Source organism: Perissodus microlepis, chromosome 5 (assembly GCF_051167445.1).
Source record: "Perissodus microlepis isolate ML-2025 ecotype Zambia chromosome 5, ASM5116744v1, whole genome shotgun sequence".
Classification (NCBI taxonomy): domain Eukaryota; kingdom Metazoa; phylum Chordata; class Actinopteri; order Cichliformes; family Cichlidae; genus Perissodus; species Perissodus microlepis.
In genome coordinates this window covers 22,999,431-23,016,615 of record NC_140465.1, presented here as the reverse complement: position 1 = coordinate 23,016,615, position 17,185 = coordinate 22,999,431, and the positions used below count along the sequence as shown (strand labels likewise).

At 39.3% G+C, this 17,185-nt stretch overlaps 1 protein-coding gene across 3 annotated transcripts; it reads left to right on the top strand.

Moving 5' to 3' along the window:
* The first annotated feature begins 736 nt into the window (after window positions 1–736).
* On the top strand, window positions 737–17,182 carry pbrm1l (polybromo 1, like). Of its 3 annotated transcripts, none has more exons than XM_084928875.1 (30): window positions 737–859; window positions 1,153–1,329; window positions 1,461–1,558; window positions 4,557–4,704; window positions 4,873–5,019; window positions 5,229–5,345; window positions 5,552–5,620; window positions 5,717–5,815; window positions 5,894–5,979; window positions 6,113–6,204; window positions 6,292–6,508; window positions 6,609–6,750; window positions 6,912–6,997; window positions 7,135–7,414; window positions 7,517–7,622; window positions 8,539–9,178; window positions 9,678–9,892; window positions 9,983–10,165; window positions 10,319–10,476; window positions 10,558–10,794; window positions 11,432–11,577; window positions 11,704–11,861; window positions 12,163–12,346; window positions 12,877–13,084; window positions 13,178–13,376; window positions 13,477–13,632; window positions 14,389–14,550; window positions 14,901–14,965; window positions 15,252–15,465; window positions 16,780–17,182. In XM_084928875.1, exons 2-30 carry the CDS (start codon window positions 1,186–1,188, stop codon window positions 16,941–16,943), a joined length of 4,920 nt encoding a protein of 1,639 aa, XP_084785001.1. In that variant the 5' UTR covers window positions 737–859; window positions 1,153–1,185; the 3' UTR covers window positions 16,944–17,182. The 3 variants fall into 3 exon arrangements, with proteins under 3 accessions (XP_084785001.1, XP_084785000.1, XP_084785002.1); XM_084928874.1 differs by having other exon boundaries at window positions 9,980–10,165; XM_084928876.1 differs by lacking the exon at window positions 14,389–14,550.
* The last annotated feature ends 3 nt before the right edge of the window (window positions 17,183–17,185 follow it).

Below are 17,185 nucleotides of genomic sequence, written 5' to 3'. Positions count from 1 at the left end.
GTGGAGGTGTCCTCTCCACATAAATCACCACATTGCCTGGTTTTGTTTCTGCGCATTTCTTTAATCTTCTTTAATTTTTTGGTTGCCAGGTTTCTTTGTGATGAAACACAACTGGGTGGGTTTGCAGTCTCTGACACCCCCCCCCCCCCCAAAAAAAAAAGTCATGAAAAAGGTTCAACCTGAACAAATCTTTAGGTTAAAACACAAAGAAGTGGCGTGGATACCATTGTTCCCTGACACCAAGAAAGTCCTGAGTTTGAATCCCTAACTGGCTGGGGCCTGTTTGCGTGGGTTGCTTCCGGGTACTCTGGCTTTCTCCCACGGTCCAAAGACATGAGTTAGGTTAATTTATGATTCTAAGTGTAAATGGTTGTCTGTCTCCCTGTGAAAGACTGGTGACCTGTCCTGGGTGTACCCCCGCCTGGGTCGATTGTGAGTTTTTATTCAATTTTTTTAATATAAATTCTGTGATTGTTTTAAATGTTATTTGTTTCCCATGAATGTGCTTCTTGTTATGTAATGCTTCCAGAAGCTCCACTATGAAAAACAACTTGATACATATGAATTTTCTTTTAGTATTTCAGTGTTGATTCATATAAATGTATGGCCTGTGATTTAAATCGGCGTGAAATAGAAATCAGTCAATCAATGAATCATATTACTGTAAAAATGTTCGTTGAATATAGTACACGGTGCAGTATTACACCTAGACTCTAGGGGTCAGCACTGCCTCGGTTGGCACGTTTGCCTCTGCCTTCCAAACACAACCTCAACATCCGGGCAGGAGTTTTCAAACAACACTGGCTAGCCGCTAAACATTTTTGCTCAGGGAATTACGGCTAACTTTTCTGAGATTTTGGTAAGACTTGTTTTTGAAATTTAAATTATTTGTTATTTTTTCCCCCAGCTTGCGCGTATTTTATTGGGGGAGAACTTTATCGTTTTTAATTTACTCGTGTTGCAGTAGCATGCTAACTGCAGCTCGTTTGTTTGCTTTGTTTCATACATCCAAGCGACGCTAACGTTATCTGATTAAGTACTACTTCCCATTTTAGACTTTATAAATGAATAAAAAACCGACTGTCCTTTTTATACTAAGTTGCTTGAAAATAAATTTACAGTGGCGTTATTATTTTTTCTCTGTGCTTGTAGCCGTGGGCTAGCCTGTTGTTTAACCAGCCAGCGATGTCAGCGAGCTCCAAGCGGAGACGAGCTACTTCTCCCTCCAGCAGTGTGAGCGGAGGGGGAGACCTCGATGATGTCTCTTCCTCTACTCCTGGAAGTGGCAGAAAAAGAAAAAGAGTCTCCAATGTTCCTCCTGTGGATACGGTAAATGCGCCTGTGTGTGTGTGTGTGTATTTTACATGACCTGACTTTAGCAAGGCCGATGTGGTCGGTACGTGCCTTTGAAACCATAGTAAAAGTATATTGGAGTTTCAAAAGCTTTTCCCCCCTCTTAGATTGCTGTATGCCATGAATTGTTCAACACTATCAGAGACTACAAGGATGATCAAGGGAGGCAGCTTAGTGAAGTCTTCCAAAGGGTGCCAAAGAGGAGGTACTGTATCTGTTTGATATTACAATACTGAAGAGGAGTTAGGGTAATCTTTGCAGAAAAGCTAAAGCTTACCTACATAGTAATGTTTAGAAGCTGCAAAAGACAAACACACAAAATGTGTACTGAATATATGGAATAATGGACATTGCTATGAAAAAAGTATTTACCCCTTTGTTGTTTTATTCTTTTTAAATATCTGTCACAATTACATTGTTTGATATTTAATATTAGGTAAAGAAAGCCTGAGTAAATAAAAAAATGAAGATTTCATTTATTATGGGGAAGAAGGTTAGAAAAAAATAACTGGTCACCCTTTGTTAAAACACGAATTTAACTTTGAATATTGTAAAAAAAAAAAAAAAAAAAATTAAAACCTGGTTGTGCCACCCTTGGCAGCAACGGTTAGCTGCAAGCTGTGGGAAACGCAATCAAGTGTTCCCAAACGTCTCGGGGATTGTCAAGATGTTTTTTGGTAAATGTGAGCCTTTACAGGGAGTGCAGAATTATTAGGCAAATGAGTATTTTGTCCACTTCATCCTCTTCATGCATGTTGTCTTACTCCAAGCTGTATAAGCTCGAAAGCCTACTACCAATTAAGCATATTAGGTGATGTGCATCTCTGTAATGAGAAGGGGTGTGGTCTAATGACATCAACACCCTATATCAGGTGTGCATAATTATTAGGCAACGTCCTTTCCTTTGGCAAAATGGGTCAAAAGAAGGACTTGACAGGCTCAGAAAAGTCAAAAATAGTGAGATATCTTGCAGAGGGATGCAGCAGTCTCAAAATTGCAAAGCTTCTGAAGCGTGATCATCGAACAATCAAGCGTTTCATTCAAAATAGTCAACAGGGTCGCAAGAAGCGTGTGGAAAAACCAAGGCGCAAAATAACTGCCCATGAACTGAGAAAAGTCAAGCGTGCAGCTGCCAAGATGCCACTTGCCACCAGTTTGGCCATATTTCAACATCGCTGGAGTGCCCAAAAGCACAAGGTGTGCAATACTCAGAGACATGGCCAAGGTAAGAAAGGCTGAAAGACGACCACCACTGAACAAGACACACAAGTTGAAACGTCAAGACTGGGCCAAGAAATATCTCAAGACTGATTTTTCTAAGGTTTTATGGACTGATGAAATGAGAGTGAGTCTTGATGGGCCAGATGGATGGGCCCGTGGCTGGATTGGTAAAGGGCAGAGAGCTCCAGTCCGACTCAGACGCCAGCAAGGTGGAGGTGGAGTACTGGTTTGGGCTGGTATCATCAAAGATGAGCTTGTGGGGCCTTTTCGGGTTGAGGATGGAGTCAAGCTCAACTCCCAGTCCTACTGCCAGTTTCTGGAAGACACCTTCTTCAAGCAGTGGTACAGGAAGAAGTCTGCATCCTTCAAGAAAAACATGATTTTCATGCAGGACAATGCTCCATCACACGCGTCCAAGTACTCCACAGCGTGGCTGGCAAGAAAGGGTATAAAAGAAGAAAAACTAATGACATGGCCTCCTTGTTCACCTGATCTGAACCCCATTGAGAACCTGTGGTCCATCATCAAATGTGAGATTTACAAGGAGGGAAAACAGTACACCTCTCTGAACAGTGTCTGGGAGGCTGTGGTTGCTGCTGCACGCAATGTTGATGGTGAACAGATCAAAACACTGACAGAATCCATGGATGGCAGGCTTTTGAGTGTCCTTGCAAAGAAAGGTGGCTATATTGGTCGCTGATTTGTTTTTGTTTTGTTTTTGAATGTCAGAAATGTATATTTGTGAATGTGGAGATGTTATATTGGTTTCACTGGTAAAAATAAATAATTGAAATGGGTATATATTTGTTTTTTGTTAAGTTGCCTAATAATTATGCACAGTAATAGTCACCTGCACACACAGATATCCCCCTAAAATAGCTAAAACTAAAAACAAACTAAAAACTACTTCCAAAAACATTCAGCTTTGATATTAATGAGTTTTTTGGGTTCATTGAGAACACGGTTGTTGTTCATTAATAAAATTATTCCTCAAAAATACAACTTGCCTAATAATTCTGCACTCCCTGTATGTTCTTTTTATACAGCAATGGTTTCCACCTTGGAATTCTCCCATGGATGCCATTTTTGCAGTCTCTTTTCTATTGTTGAATCATGAACTCATCATGAACTTGTGACTTCCTGGATGAGTTGTTTCTCTAAGTAATATTGGTAGGCCAGCAACTCCGAGGAAGGTTCAATGCTCTTCCAAGTTTTTGCCATTCGTGGATAATGACTCTCACTGTTGTTTGCTAGATTTTCAAAACCTTAGAAATGCTTTTGTAACTCTTTTCAGACTGATAGATGTCAGTGACTTTGTTTTTCATCTGTTTGTTTAGTTTGTGGCATGAAATGTTGGTTTTTGACATCTTTTCCTACTCACTTTGGTTCAGTTTGATTGACTACTTACGGAGAGAAATTTACCTCAAAAGTGCCTAAAATATGATCCACAAGCATAAACTAACATTTACAAATGTGTGCAATGATTTGTGTGTAACGTTTGAGGACTCACAAACGTGTTTTAATCCACACACAAATACAAAGCACTCTGACCACATGTAAAACAATTTTACACATTCATACATCCAAACCTGAATAAATACTGATCATTGTACTCGTTGTGCACATTTGCAAGAATTAGTTATGCTTGTGGATTATTTGATTGGCATTTGCAACCCTTTTGAGCCAAATTTCTCCCCATAATTTCTTGATTCACACACAGGGCCAGAGATGGGTTTGGACAGTTTTTTCCCCTTAATAAATGACATTTTCATGTAAAAACTGAATTTTGTATTTACTCTGATTATTATATATTTATTTTATGTTATTATGCCTATTTTTAAAATTAAATTGATGTGAAATGTGTTAATGTGACAAATATGCAGGAAAAAAAAAGAAATGTTTTCACACTTAAAATGAATGAATAATGTTGGATAATGTGAAAGTGTTTCAATTAGCCTGTTTTTTTTTTTTTCCTTTTTCAGGAATCAGCCTGATTATTACGAAGTGGTGTCCCAGCCAATTGATATGACGAAGATTCAGTATAAACTGAAGTCTGAGGATTATAATGATGTTGAGCAGCTTACTGCAGATTTTCAGCTCCTGTTCAACAATGCCAGATCATTCTACAAGGTAGGTTTTGGAGAACGACAGTGCTTTCTTTATTCCTACAGGTAGCCTCTAAGGTTATAATAAATACACTATTACTTCAGCTTCATTATATAAGCTTTTACTTAGGTATGCATTTCCCAATGTAAACCTTATGCGATTGTTTATTTTGCCTCATGTTTAATGATTCAGAGGGACAGTGAGGAGTATCAAGCTGCATGCAAGCTTTGGGAAGTGTATTTTCAAACAAGGAATGAGTTTGTGCAACCTGGAGACAGAGATGAGGATGATGAAGATGGCGATGATATGGATAACCCAGGAATGGCAACTGAAGAGGAGGTAAGTCCTCATTACATGTAAGACTGAGTTGCCCCGTGTGTATGATTGCCAGTTATTAGCTCAATAATAACAAAGGGTTCATATTTCTTTATTGAATTTAAAAATAATTTAAAAATATTAAAATCTGTTTCAGGATATTGCCTTTGTATTATGAATAAATAGAACCACTGTGTGGGGTCAGAACTTATTTATACATATTTGTCTTTTAGACTTCAGCTGGAAGTTTGAAGGAAGTGCTGGAGCAACTTTTGGAGGCTATAGTATCACATGCTGATCCCTCAGGGCGTCTGGTCAGTGAACTGTTCCAGAAATTGCCTTCCAAAGTGGTAAGTTGCACTTGAAATTGATTAACTGTTCTTCACACAAAGCATAATAATATAAGACAGGTTGAACAAAGCTTCACTTTGCGATTTTCTTACATATAGGTTTTTTATTCAAGGCACTTTAGGAGTGTAAAGTCCAGTTGTTTTCCTGTGTTTGTGGTTTTGTGTACCAACTCCAGTCCGTTATAGAATTGTTCTTTCTTTTTTAGCATTACCCAGACTACTATGCCATTATAAAGGAGCCGATAGATCTGAGAACAATCGCTCAAAGAATACAGGTAGTCATTTTGCTTCCTGACCTTTAACCATTTGTTAATTTTACAGCTTCAGTGTGTTGCATTTCTAACCATCAAAATGTAATTTAATTTGCATAGATTGGATACTATAAAAATGTCAATGCTATGGCCAAGGATGTTGAACTGATGACCAAAAATGCTAAAACTTACAATGAGCCAGGATCTCAGGTTTTTAAGGTAAAAGTCCTTTTCTCAGTTTTCTTCTTTATGAGTTTTAATACTCTGAATATTAACAATTGCTCTTTTATTCTATAGGACGCCAACACCATAAAGAAAGTCTTCATCCAACGTAAGACAGAGCTTGAGCACGCAGAACCTACTAAATCTAGTCTTCGTATCAGGTATTAAACAACAGTATAACCTTGCTCTTAGCGTTGTCTTTTTGTCAAATCAAATCTGCTTGTTATACCAACAGAAAAATCTCATACCTTTAAGATATATATGGTGAATTGTGTATCTTGTGTTACTATTTAGAAATCGCAGGTCTGGTCAGGGAGATCGAATTTCTGGTGTCAGCGTAGCTCTACAGTATGGCTCTGAGAGTGAGGACGATCCTGTGCTCTCAGGTAATTCTTATCAGTTCATGTAGCAGACAAATTTACTTTGTGGCTGTGCAGAAAAAAAGTAACACTTTGTGTTGTCGATGTTTGCAGGTTCTGTATGCTATGATGAGGGAGAGTCAGAAGCTGAGAGTCAGAGTTCAAGTATGGAGATGAGCAACCCAATCTTCCAACTGTACGAAGCTGTGAGGGGTGCCAGAAATAACCAGGGCCAGATGTTCTCTGAACCCTTTCAGCAGCTGCCCTCTCGCAGGGAATACCCCGACTATTATCAGCAGATAAAACAACCCATTTCCCTCCAGCAAATCAGGCAAGAACCAGATATTCTTGGTATTTAAAAATGAACCCTTTTCCTACCAAATTACATTTCTGGGGGAAGTTTAAAAAAGTTTTTTCTTTCTCCTTCTTAGGGCAAAGATGAAGAATGGCGAGTATGAAAGCGTGGAACAAATTGAGGCTGACCTCAATCTGATGTTTGAGAACGCAAAGCGCTACAACATGCCTAACTCAAGCATCTATAAACGGGCTTTCAGGCTTCAGCAGATCATGCAGGTAGCACCTTGTCAATCATTCTGTCAGGTTGTGCTTAAAACAGTTTTACCTGTACATTTAAAAGTCAAAGAGCACATTATAAAAGCAGAATATTTGAAGCAGACTGTAGATAATGGATAATAATAGGCAAGGCCATGTACCCGTCTGCCTGTTCTGTGTAGGCAAAAAAGAGGGAACTTCTAAGGAGAGATGATGAAGATGGGGACAGCATTCTGTCTTCTGATGCAGGGAGCGTTAAGAGAAAAAGGTATTACTATTTCTATTGATACTAGTGCTTTTGAAATATAAAGTATTAAAATTGCAAACATTGTTTATAATTTTTTTTTATGTTTTCTCAATGTCTCAGTGTTGTCATACTTTTATCTATTTTTAATTTTTGTCCAGCCACAAAAAAAACGTGAAAAAGAACCGAATGAAAGCCTTTTATGCTGCCGTGACCGAGGCCAGGGAGGCAGGCACAAATCGACGTCTGTGTGATCTCTTTATGGTTAAACCATCCAAGAAGGATTACCCTGACTACTATAACGTCATCCTTGAACCGATGGACCTGAAAACAATTGAACATAACATTCGCAATGAGCGCTATGCCACAGAGGAAGCTCTGATGGAAGACATGAAGCTAATGTTCCGCAATGCCCGGCATTACAACGAAGAGGGATCTCAGGTTGGGACTTTGACTCCTTCTGTGATAAAACTTTAATTTTTCTTATAGTCAAATTTATAACGATTTTAAGTCTTCTGAATCCCCAATTTCTGGTTTATGTAGGTATATAATGATGCTGACATTTTGGAAAAGATACTGAAAGATAAGCGCAAGGAGATGGGTCCTCCACCTGAGGAGGAGGATGTGGGATCTCCCAAACTGAAACTAAGTAAGTGGGAATGCTTGTGCATGTTGGTTGAAAATACTTCTGCACTTGTAAAATATTACCATGTAATAACACTGAGGTCTGTGTATCCTTGACCTGTTTTTCACTAATTCATAGGTGACAAACTCTGGCCAAATTTGGCCCGCAGCCTAATTACATTTGGCCTGCGAAGCCATACCAAATTATTATTAGAGCTGGCCTACTGGTATTATACAGCCAATATATATATTGTTTAGTATTAAGCTTTGCTTGTTCCATATTCAGTTTTTCAGCAAAACTTGTTTGAGTCCATAAGAAGAGATTCATTCTTAAATCTGGAGGAAGATTTTTTTTTCAGTAAATATTAATGTTAGCCTGCGACCTTGTTCCAGTTTTGAATTTTGGCCCACTGTGTATTTGAGTTTGACACCCCTGCACTAATTGGTTAGTCTTTAATTTTTAAAAATTAATTTGTCGAACTACTTCTTTGCACTTTTTTGGGGGGGAAGGGGGTGACCTACTATATAGTTGTTCCTCTTAAATTATTATCGGCCAAAACGCTGCCTGTCTCTCATGTACACTTAAAACAGCAGCTGTGGAAATCAGGGCTGGCTGGAAAGCTACATGGCTTAGTGGTTGGGCTTGTACAGTATGTGAACAAATGCCATTAGTAATGAGTTGTTTCATTTCCCAGCCAGTCGGACTGTAGCTGCATATTATTCTTCTGCTTCTTGTCTGTATCTGCTGTGACTATCTAATAGCGCAAAAATGTTAAAAAAATCAACTTTAAAAAAAAAGAACAAGAAAGGAATTTTTAAGTATTTCGGACAGTTTGAGCTGTATTGTTCTTTTGTTTTCTGGCTCTTTTTAGCTTCTGTTTCACATTTTTTTTCTTTTTTTAAAGCTTTTTAAAACTAACATACATTTTTTTTATGATAAGGAAAGAGTGGTGTTTCTCCAAAGAAGTCCAAATACCTCACCCCTCTTCAGCAGAGGTTAAATGAGCTGTATGATGCTGTGCGAAACTTCACTGACCGCCGAGGTCGACGCCTAAGCACAATCTTCCTCCGTCTACCCTCTCGTGCCGAGTTGCCTGACTACTACGCTACAATCAAGAGACCAATCGACATGGAACGTGTGCGAAGCCACATGGCTGCAGGCCGTTACCAAGATGTCGACGCCCTGGTGGAGGACTTTGCTTTGATGTTCAATAATGCCTGCATATACAACGAGCCTGAGTCTCTGATTTATCGGGATGCTTTAGTGTTGCACCGAGTGTTGTTGGAGACACGGAAACAGCAAGAGGGAGGGGAGGAGTTTGGTCCTCCAGCTGTGGGTCTTCTGGTGCGAGAACTGATCAGGAACCTGTTTGTATCCGTGATGGGTCACCAGGATGAAGAGGGTCGCTGCTATAGTGACTCACTGGCTGAGATTCCTGCTGTGGATCCAGCTGCCCCTGAAAAGCCGCCGCTTAATTTTGATGTCATCAGAATGAATGTGGAGCGCGGTCGCTACAGGAGACTCGATGTCTTCCAGGAACACATGTTTGAAGTGCTAGAGAAGGCAAGAAGGTTACACAGGTATGGAAACTTATTATAAAATGAGCTTGGTGTATTAAAAAAATTTTTTTTCTTTAATTGTTTATCCATTAAAGTAAAGTGCATTTGCTTTGAGCGGTTCACCAAGGCTTCAAAAACCAGAGAAATGGCAAATGAAAATAGGTGTTCACAACATAAATAAACTTCTGACAATGCTAAGTGGTTAGAACATTTTTACCTTGAAACATTGCCCATGTTATATTTTCTATTTTGCAAAGATCAAACATTTTGTTTGTGTGCTGCTCTTCAGGAGAAATTAGTGATATGGTGCATATACTGGTACATATTTACTTTGAAATTGAAATTTAAAAAAATTTATATGCCTTAAGTGTAATCAATTTTATTGTAAGAAAATCAATGTTTATTGTTAAATATGTGGCTCTTCCTAATAAATGAGTCCTGTTTTTACTTGCTTTGCTAGGTGATACAACTCAAATGTGTGCCAGTGTTTTCTTATGACGAATGTTTTTCACGTTGGCAGGACTGACTCTGAGATATTTGAGGATGCAGTGGAGCTACAACAGTTTTTCATCAAAATCAGGGATGAGCTGTGCAAGAATGGCGAGATTTTACTGTCCGTTGCACTCAACTACACATTAAAACACCTCCACAGTGACGTAGACCAGGAAAAGAGGGAGAAAATTCCCAAAGAGATTGAAGAGGACAAACAAAAGAAGGATGAGGATGAAAACCAAGGTGTGTAAAGTTATAGAAGACATGCAGGAGGTGTGAAGAATATTAAATGTGGTTGTGGTTGAATCATGACATGTTTCTCACCTTAAGAAGACGAGAAGCCAGAGGACCTGGCGGGAGAGGCGTGGCAGTCAAAGCCAGAGCATGTGTACAGTCAAGACTGCAGATTTGAAAACAGTACCTACCACGTGGGGGACTTCGTCTATGTGGAGCCGTCAGAACCAAACCTCCAGCCCCACATTGTCTGTATAGAACGTCTTTGGGAGGATGAAGCAGGTAGCCTAACTTGAAAATTATAGGAAGAATTATAGAATTATATCATGATTTTAAATATTTCTGTTTCTGCAAGTTAGCTGATTCAACATCTTGATTTTGTTTCCATTTAGTCAGTATATTTTGCTAAAAACAGATTGTGTTTTATATATGCAGGTGAGAAGTGGCTCTATGGCTGCTGGTTCTACAGACCCAGTGAAACCTTTCACTTGGCCACACGCAAGTTTCTGGAAAAAGAAGTCTTCAAGAGTGACTACTACAACAAAGTGTCCATCAGTAAGGTTTTGGGCAAATGTGTGGTCATTTTTGTGAAGGTGAGAAAGTGAACCACATATTGAAAATGGTTTAATTTAAGCTGCCAAAAGTCCATTGTCTAATTACGAATCTTTCTGTAGGATTATTTCAAAATGCAACCCGAGGGCTTCAGACCTGAGGACGTTTATGTATGTGAATCCCGCTACACTGCCAGGAACAAGTTTTTCAAAAAGATCAAGATTTGGGCCATGCCGGAGAGTTCCTTTAAATTAGTCCCTCGGGAGGCGCCTCTTCCTGTTGTTCGTGTAGCCTCAATGTTTGTGAAGCCTGACCAGGAAAAACCGGTGGCATATACAGTCAATGGCTTTGTAGAGAAGGTAAGGTGAGATTGTATATTCTAGGCTTTGAACACATATAATGTTGCTTTTAGAAGAATATGAATATATATCTATATAGATATAGATATATATATATATATATATATATATATATATATATATATATATTTATCAGGGCGACCGTGGTTCAGGGGGTTGGGAAGCTCATCTTGTAACCAGAAGGTTGCCGGTTCGATCTGTCTGTCTTGGTCGTTGTGTCCTTGGGCAAGACACCGATGGCCGATGGAGCGATATGGCAGCCTCGCTTCTGTCAGTCTGCTCCAGGGCAGCTGTGGCTACAACTGTAGCTTCCCTCCACCATTGTGTGAATGTGAGAGTGAATGAATAGTGGAATTGTTAAGTGCTTCGAGGGTCTCGAAATGCACTATATAAATGCAATCCGTTATTATTATTATTATTATATCTCTCTATATCTATAGAGATATATAGATATAAAAAGCCAGCCCAGCTTTACCCTCCCCGCCCTATGTTCACTACTCCAAAAAAACGAAACAGTTGGCCAGTTGGCGTTAATTGGAAAGCAATTAACTCATAAACTATTAGCACACTGATAAGGAGCCTGTTGATTGTTTTTCCATATAATAAACCCCTGAATCCTCTGTCTGTGTTCATTTAGGAGAGAGAGGATGTCCCTACGGAGATGAGTGGAGCTGAGCCCGGCTGCCAGTACTATGAACAGTTATGCTACAAAAACATGTGGTTTAAAGTGGGAGACTGTGTTTACATTCAGTCTCATGGATTATCAAAACCTAGGGTTGCCAGGTTGGTTGACATATATTATGCTACATAGACACTTTTTGAAATAGGGCCTGATGTGTTGATTGGTGGTGTTTAGATAAGATGGAGTTATTAGCTGTTAGTAACATGACTTCCTGTGCTGGGCTATAGGATAGAGAAGCTGTGGCAACAGAATGGAACTACATTCTTCTTTGGACCCATCTTCATTCACCCTGAAGAAACGGAGCACGAGCCCACGAAGATGTTTTACAAGAGGGAGGTGTTTCTGAGTCATTTGGAGGAGACGCTGCCCATGACTTGTGTCATAGGTATGATTTTGAAAACTTCCCAAAGATTTCTTGAGTCAGCTCATTCACTTCTCGTGTAATGCGTTTAAATGAATTGTGCACTAAAGAAAAAAATAATTTTGTTTTTCTAGCAGAAAACAAATTGGTTAAATGGCAACCTCATAGACTTGAGAAATAGTCTTAGATAAGACAGACAAAAGTGCATTTCCCAGAAAGTTTAAATGAACATTAAAGCTATAATTTTCTACATTTGAGTCACCTCAGAACAAGTTTTTCATCAGCAGTCTTTTCTAATCTTTTATTCTGCCTGTCTGCTCTCCAGGCAAATGTGTAGTGTCTTCCTTTAAGGACTACCTGTCATGCAGACCCACCGAGCTTTCAGAAGACGATGTACTGCTGTGCGAGAGCCGTTACATTGAGAGTGAGAAGATGATGAAAAAGTTCAAGGGTCTGAAACGCTTCTCGTACTCTTCCAAAGTGGTCGAGGATGAGATCTACTACTTCAGGTCTGTTGGTTAAACAGAGCACTTATTAGGATCATAGATGGTATAAAGGATGGATGTAGCCAACAGGAAGTTGCCAATAAGCTTTTTTTTGTGCTTGATATTGAAATTAACTGACTACACCTGTATTTAGAAAACAGTCCAACCTTTTGGATCAACCTTAAAACTAACCAAACCAAACCTCTGAGCACTGTGTGGGGATTGAACTCACTCTATTTTGCCCCATTCAGTAAAGCTGTTCCTGTAAAACTGGAGCTGATGAGTGAGGGGCGGATCTGATCTCATTGGCTGATTCTCGTTTTTGACATGAATAACGATCATAATGGACTTTATGTTTTACTCAGGATGACCTGAAACTGCACCGGTGAAGTGGCCCCCTGCTGGGAATTGAGTAGAACGTTAGCTTTGAGGCACACAGGCTTCTCTTTTCAGACATGAAGCCACAGCCATCTTTTATGCTCTCTATGATTCTGATTTAAATTTAATGATTAGCACTGAGGTGCTATGATGTCTGCTTATTTTATTCCATGTAGAAAATTAATAGTGCCACAGAAGGAAGCATCACCAATTTTGGACAAGAAGATAGATGAGCTTGAGGTTAAACTGGCAGATATGGAGGATGCAGATGATGACATGGAAGACATGGATGAGGATGAGGAAGCTCCAGAGACACCTTCTTTGCCTCAGATGCAAACCCCACTTACAAACGACATGGACGTCATGCCATACACACCCTCGCAGGTCTAATTTTTTTAAACCATCTGTTCCTTGTTTGAAAATGTTGTTGTTGTTGTTTTTTTATATATAAACTTGTGTCTTTGCTTTTCCATTTAGACCACTCCTAAGGTTAAAGGCTTGTCAAAGAAGGAAGGGGCCAAGAGAAAGATCAACATGAGTGGTTATATCCTCTTCAGCAGTGAAATGAGAGCAGTGATAAAAGCTCGTCACCCAGACTTTTCATTCGGGGAGCTGAGTCGACTGGTAGGCACCGAGTGGAGGAACCTCGAAGCTTCCAAGAAGGCAGAGTATGAAGGTCAGATAAAATAATTAAATGAATACAAATATGAATCTATTTAAACTTGTGCTAGCAAAACCAAAAATAAATAAATAAATCACATCTTTGGATGTTTCAGAGCGTGCAGCCAAAATAGTGGAACAGCAAGAGCGTGAGAGGCCACCTCAGAAGCAAGCTTCCCCAAGAGCAGGTACCCCTGTAGGGGCACTGATGGGGGTGGTACCTTCGCCTAGCACTATGGGAATGATAAACCAGACCATGACACCTGTGTCAGGTAACCCCTCTCAGAGACAGCACGAGTGTTTGACAGCAGGAAAAATGAGGCTGGACTGAATTAAAGACAGTAATCCTGTAATTTTCTAACACTTGAAAAGAAGTTTATCTCAAAACGATGTTGTTATTGCAGTTTTTCCTCTTTATTTGCTGCTATTTGTTTGTAGTTTTGTCATCAACCTTCATATTTTATATTGCATGACATGAATTGCATGAATATTATTTTTTAACTATGAATGCCTTTTGTTAATATTTCATTTCCCATTCATGCTTGTTTTGCTAACATTCTCAAACCCATATGTATTGTCTGCCCCTTTCACACGAAACCTTCAATATCAACCATCAACTGTGTCTATTTATCTTTGCCAATGACCATGTGGGGCTGGAGGTCAATGTTTCTTTTTTTGGAAATGTAATCAGTGCAAGAATGAGCTGACTAGATTTCAGTGGTCTAAGGTCACTGTGATCTTATCTCAGGAATTCCCATGCTAACAACAACATTTCACACAGTGGTGGAATTTTATCTCCCATATGGTCATCTTTCCCGTTCAGAGCTCACAAATGAGGAAAAAATGTAGTTGCATGAATGGTAGAAAGTCTGTAGACATGCGAAAACTTTTAAATTAAGAGCAGTTGTGGTTTAAGGTACTTGTGTGAAAGGGGCCACTGTGTGCAGTAGTAGTGCATGTTATTTTGGTGTCAGCTGCATGTCACTTATGCATGGATATGTTGTCCTCTCCTCACACTTTTCCCAAAGGCATGATGGGAGCTTACGGTCCACCTTACATGCCAATGCAGGGCCCCCATGAGGGTTTGCTGAGTGTGGCCCCAATGCCACCTCACCCTACAGGGGGTCCTCACCTGCCTCCTCACCATCTCCAGCAAGGTATGCCCGGGTACCCTGGCATGCCTCATCAGGGTAAGGGCCACTGTCCTAGCCGCACCTGCTCAGTCACATCCAGTCGTGTCTCTCCTGCTGGAGGGGGTTTACCTGGTCCACAGGCTGCAAAGCCTGATCTACACACTGAGCAGTCAAAGCAGTCTCTTCTAAAGTGCTCTCACATTTCACACTTAAAATATACAAACAAATATATGAAATTCACACATGGAATGCATGCAAAACTGATACCAAACCACTAACGTTCAACTGGTAGTTAAAAAAACTAACATTTCCATGAGTCATTATAAAGCTTAACATAAAATGAACAAAAACAAGAGTTTACCACAGTTACAAAATGCACACAAGCTAAATATTATCATTTACAACAGGGATGATGGGCACTGGTATGAATGGCATGGCGGGAAGTCCTGCACAAGGAAACTTTATTCAGCAGGTGAGCCTGAGTGCAGAAAAACCCTGGCTGTATAGGTGTTACTTCATATTTCTATATAGTTTATATTGGTGTTTTTAACTGTACAAGAAAATATGGATTTTGTTTTGTTTCCTGCATAATCAGACATCACCTGCTTCAGTTTTACTAGCAAGTGTATATATAGGCCTATTTTTTTTATTTATTTTTTTTTTTTTTTGCAAATAATGACAATCATAATGATAATTTAAATTATGCATTCTATGTATCATCTACATGCTAACAAAATGTTGTCATTGTGTGACCTTAGCCTGGGATGTTTAGCCCAGGACAGCATGCTCCTCCACCCTACCCTGGACAAGGACAGTTAGGCCAACCCTCACATTTGCAGCCCACCACTCCCATGTTTGTGGCTCCACCACCAAAGACTCAGAGGGTGCTTCACTCAGAGGCCTACCTGAAGTACATAGAGGGCTTAAATTCAGACTCCAGCACTGTTAGCAAGTGGGACCAAGCACTCAAAGGTAGGTTCTTTGTTTTTACTTTTATTTCTAGAAAACTCTCCATCACTGCTTTTTTTTTTATTTATTTTTTTTAACATTTTTGTATTTTTAAGCTCTGAAGAGTTATTGCAACAACTGTAAAGACCGTATTTTGCGCTGAAGTTTTTTTTCTTATGTTAAAATTATGTCTAAGTCATTGTCACAAAAATTAAAGCAACATAATTAACACCCCTCTGTAAGAGGTTGGAAAACTGAGAGGACCAGATTCCTGTAATACAAAGCAGGGTTTCGGCTTGTCTGAGAAACTTGAGGGTTGACACTGGGTTTTCAGTGCAACGAAGGTGGATCACATCCTACCGGGGTAGAGCGCCATGGTAACTTAGGTTAGGTTCCTGATTAGAGGTCAACATGTATGAAATCAGGAGGGGAGAGAGAGTGGGGAAAGACGCACAGTAAAAACAATATTTTAAATGAAAAGTTCAATTAGAATTATCAGATTCAGTCATGTCTTAATGAGAAGAGTTGTGATTATAAGTATGGTAACTTCTTTCAGTCCTACATTGCTGCCAGCTTTCCTTCATATGGGTTCAAATGGGCAACATTTAATTAACGGAGCAGTTTTTTTTCCCTGTCTTATTGACCAACACACTTAAATGGCACACTTTTAATATGTTAATAATCTCATACAAATGCTTTCATTTTGTATTGTGTGTTTAACCTATTCATATTTTTACTATAGTATAACTTTTATAAAGTTCTTTCAACCAAGAAAAAAAATCAGCTACTCTCCAGTGCTATTTACTGATAAGTGATATTTCTGCTTATCAGTAATTGTAAATGATTACATGCTACCCGTATCAACCCTTTCATGGGTACATTTAGGGGAAATAGCTAAATGATAGCTTCCGATGCACTGTAGATGATGAAATCCACAAATCCTTTCTTTTTTTTTTTTTTTACATTTTACATTGACGATATTATGAATTGTTCCACCTTTCAAAGATTTGACCTCTATGGGGAGCTTATTTTAGAGCCAGTCATGTTGCTGACCTCCTTCCAATCAGCCTAATTAGCTCTGAGGCATTCAAGCAGGAGCTTACACAATACTTTTTTTCCCCATATGTGATGCTGGCCTTACATGATAGGAATATATTTCTAAAATGTTGACTGTGTTGCCTTAATTTTTGCATTAAGCCCAAATTGTTATTTCCCAGCATGTTTACCAGTTTGAGTGTGTGCATATCTTTGTTTTTGTTTGCTTTCAAAGGCAATAGTGAACATTATTTGCCTTTTGAATAATCACACTTAAGGAGAAATATGCATTTCCATTAACAGCGCAAAGGCGAGATTCTCACCTGACCAAAGAACAAGAGAGTCGGCTGCCAGCTCACTGGCTGAAGAGCAAAGGAGCCCACACCACCATGGTGGATGCACTGTGGCGTCTGCGTGACCTGATGTTAAGAGACTCTCTGAACATCTGTCAGGCTCACAACCTGTAACCTGTTGAACTTACAGACCACTCTGCTCAGTCACTGCTCTTATCCTCAAGTCACGGAGTTTAGCTTGTAGACCCTAGAAGCAATATTTTATAGTGAATCATGAGCAATTTTATATTTATTAGCTAACAGTTAATTGTGTGCTGCATTTCATTTTTTTTTTTATACCATTTGGATGAATAGTTCTGCTAAACCTGTGATTTTTGGCTTATTGGTGCAAATAAATTTGTCAATACCCCAAATAG

Coding starts and splice junctions, on each gene's coding strand:
- pbrm1l (XM_084928874.1), top strand. CDS start 1,186: ATGTCAGCGAGCTCCAAGCGGAGACGAGCTACTTCTCCCTCCAGCAGT. Junction 11,578..11,703: donor TCAAAACCTAGGGTTGCCAG/GTTGGTTGACAT, acceptor GCTGGGCTATAG/GATAGAGAAGCTGTGGCAAC. Junction 14,966..15,251: donor AAGGAAACTTTATTCAGCAG/GTGAGCCTGAGT, acceptor GTGTGACCTTAG/CCTGGGATGTTTAGCCCAGG.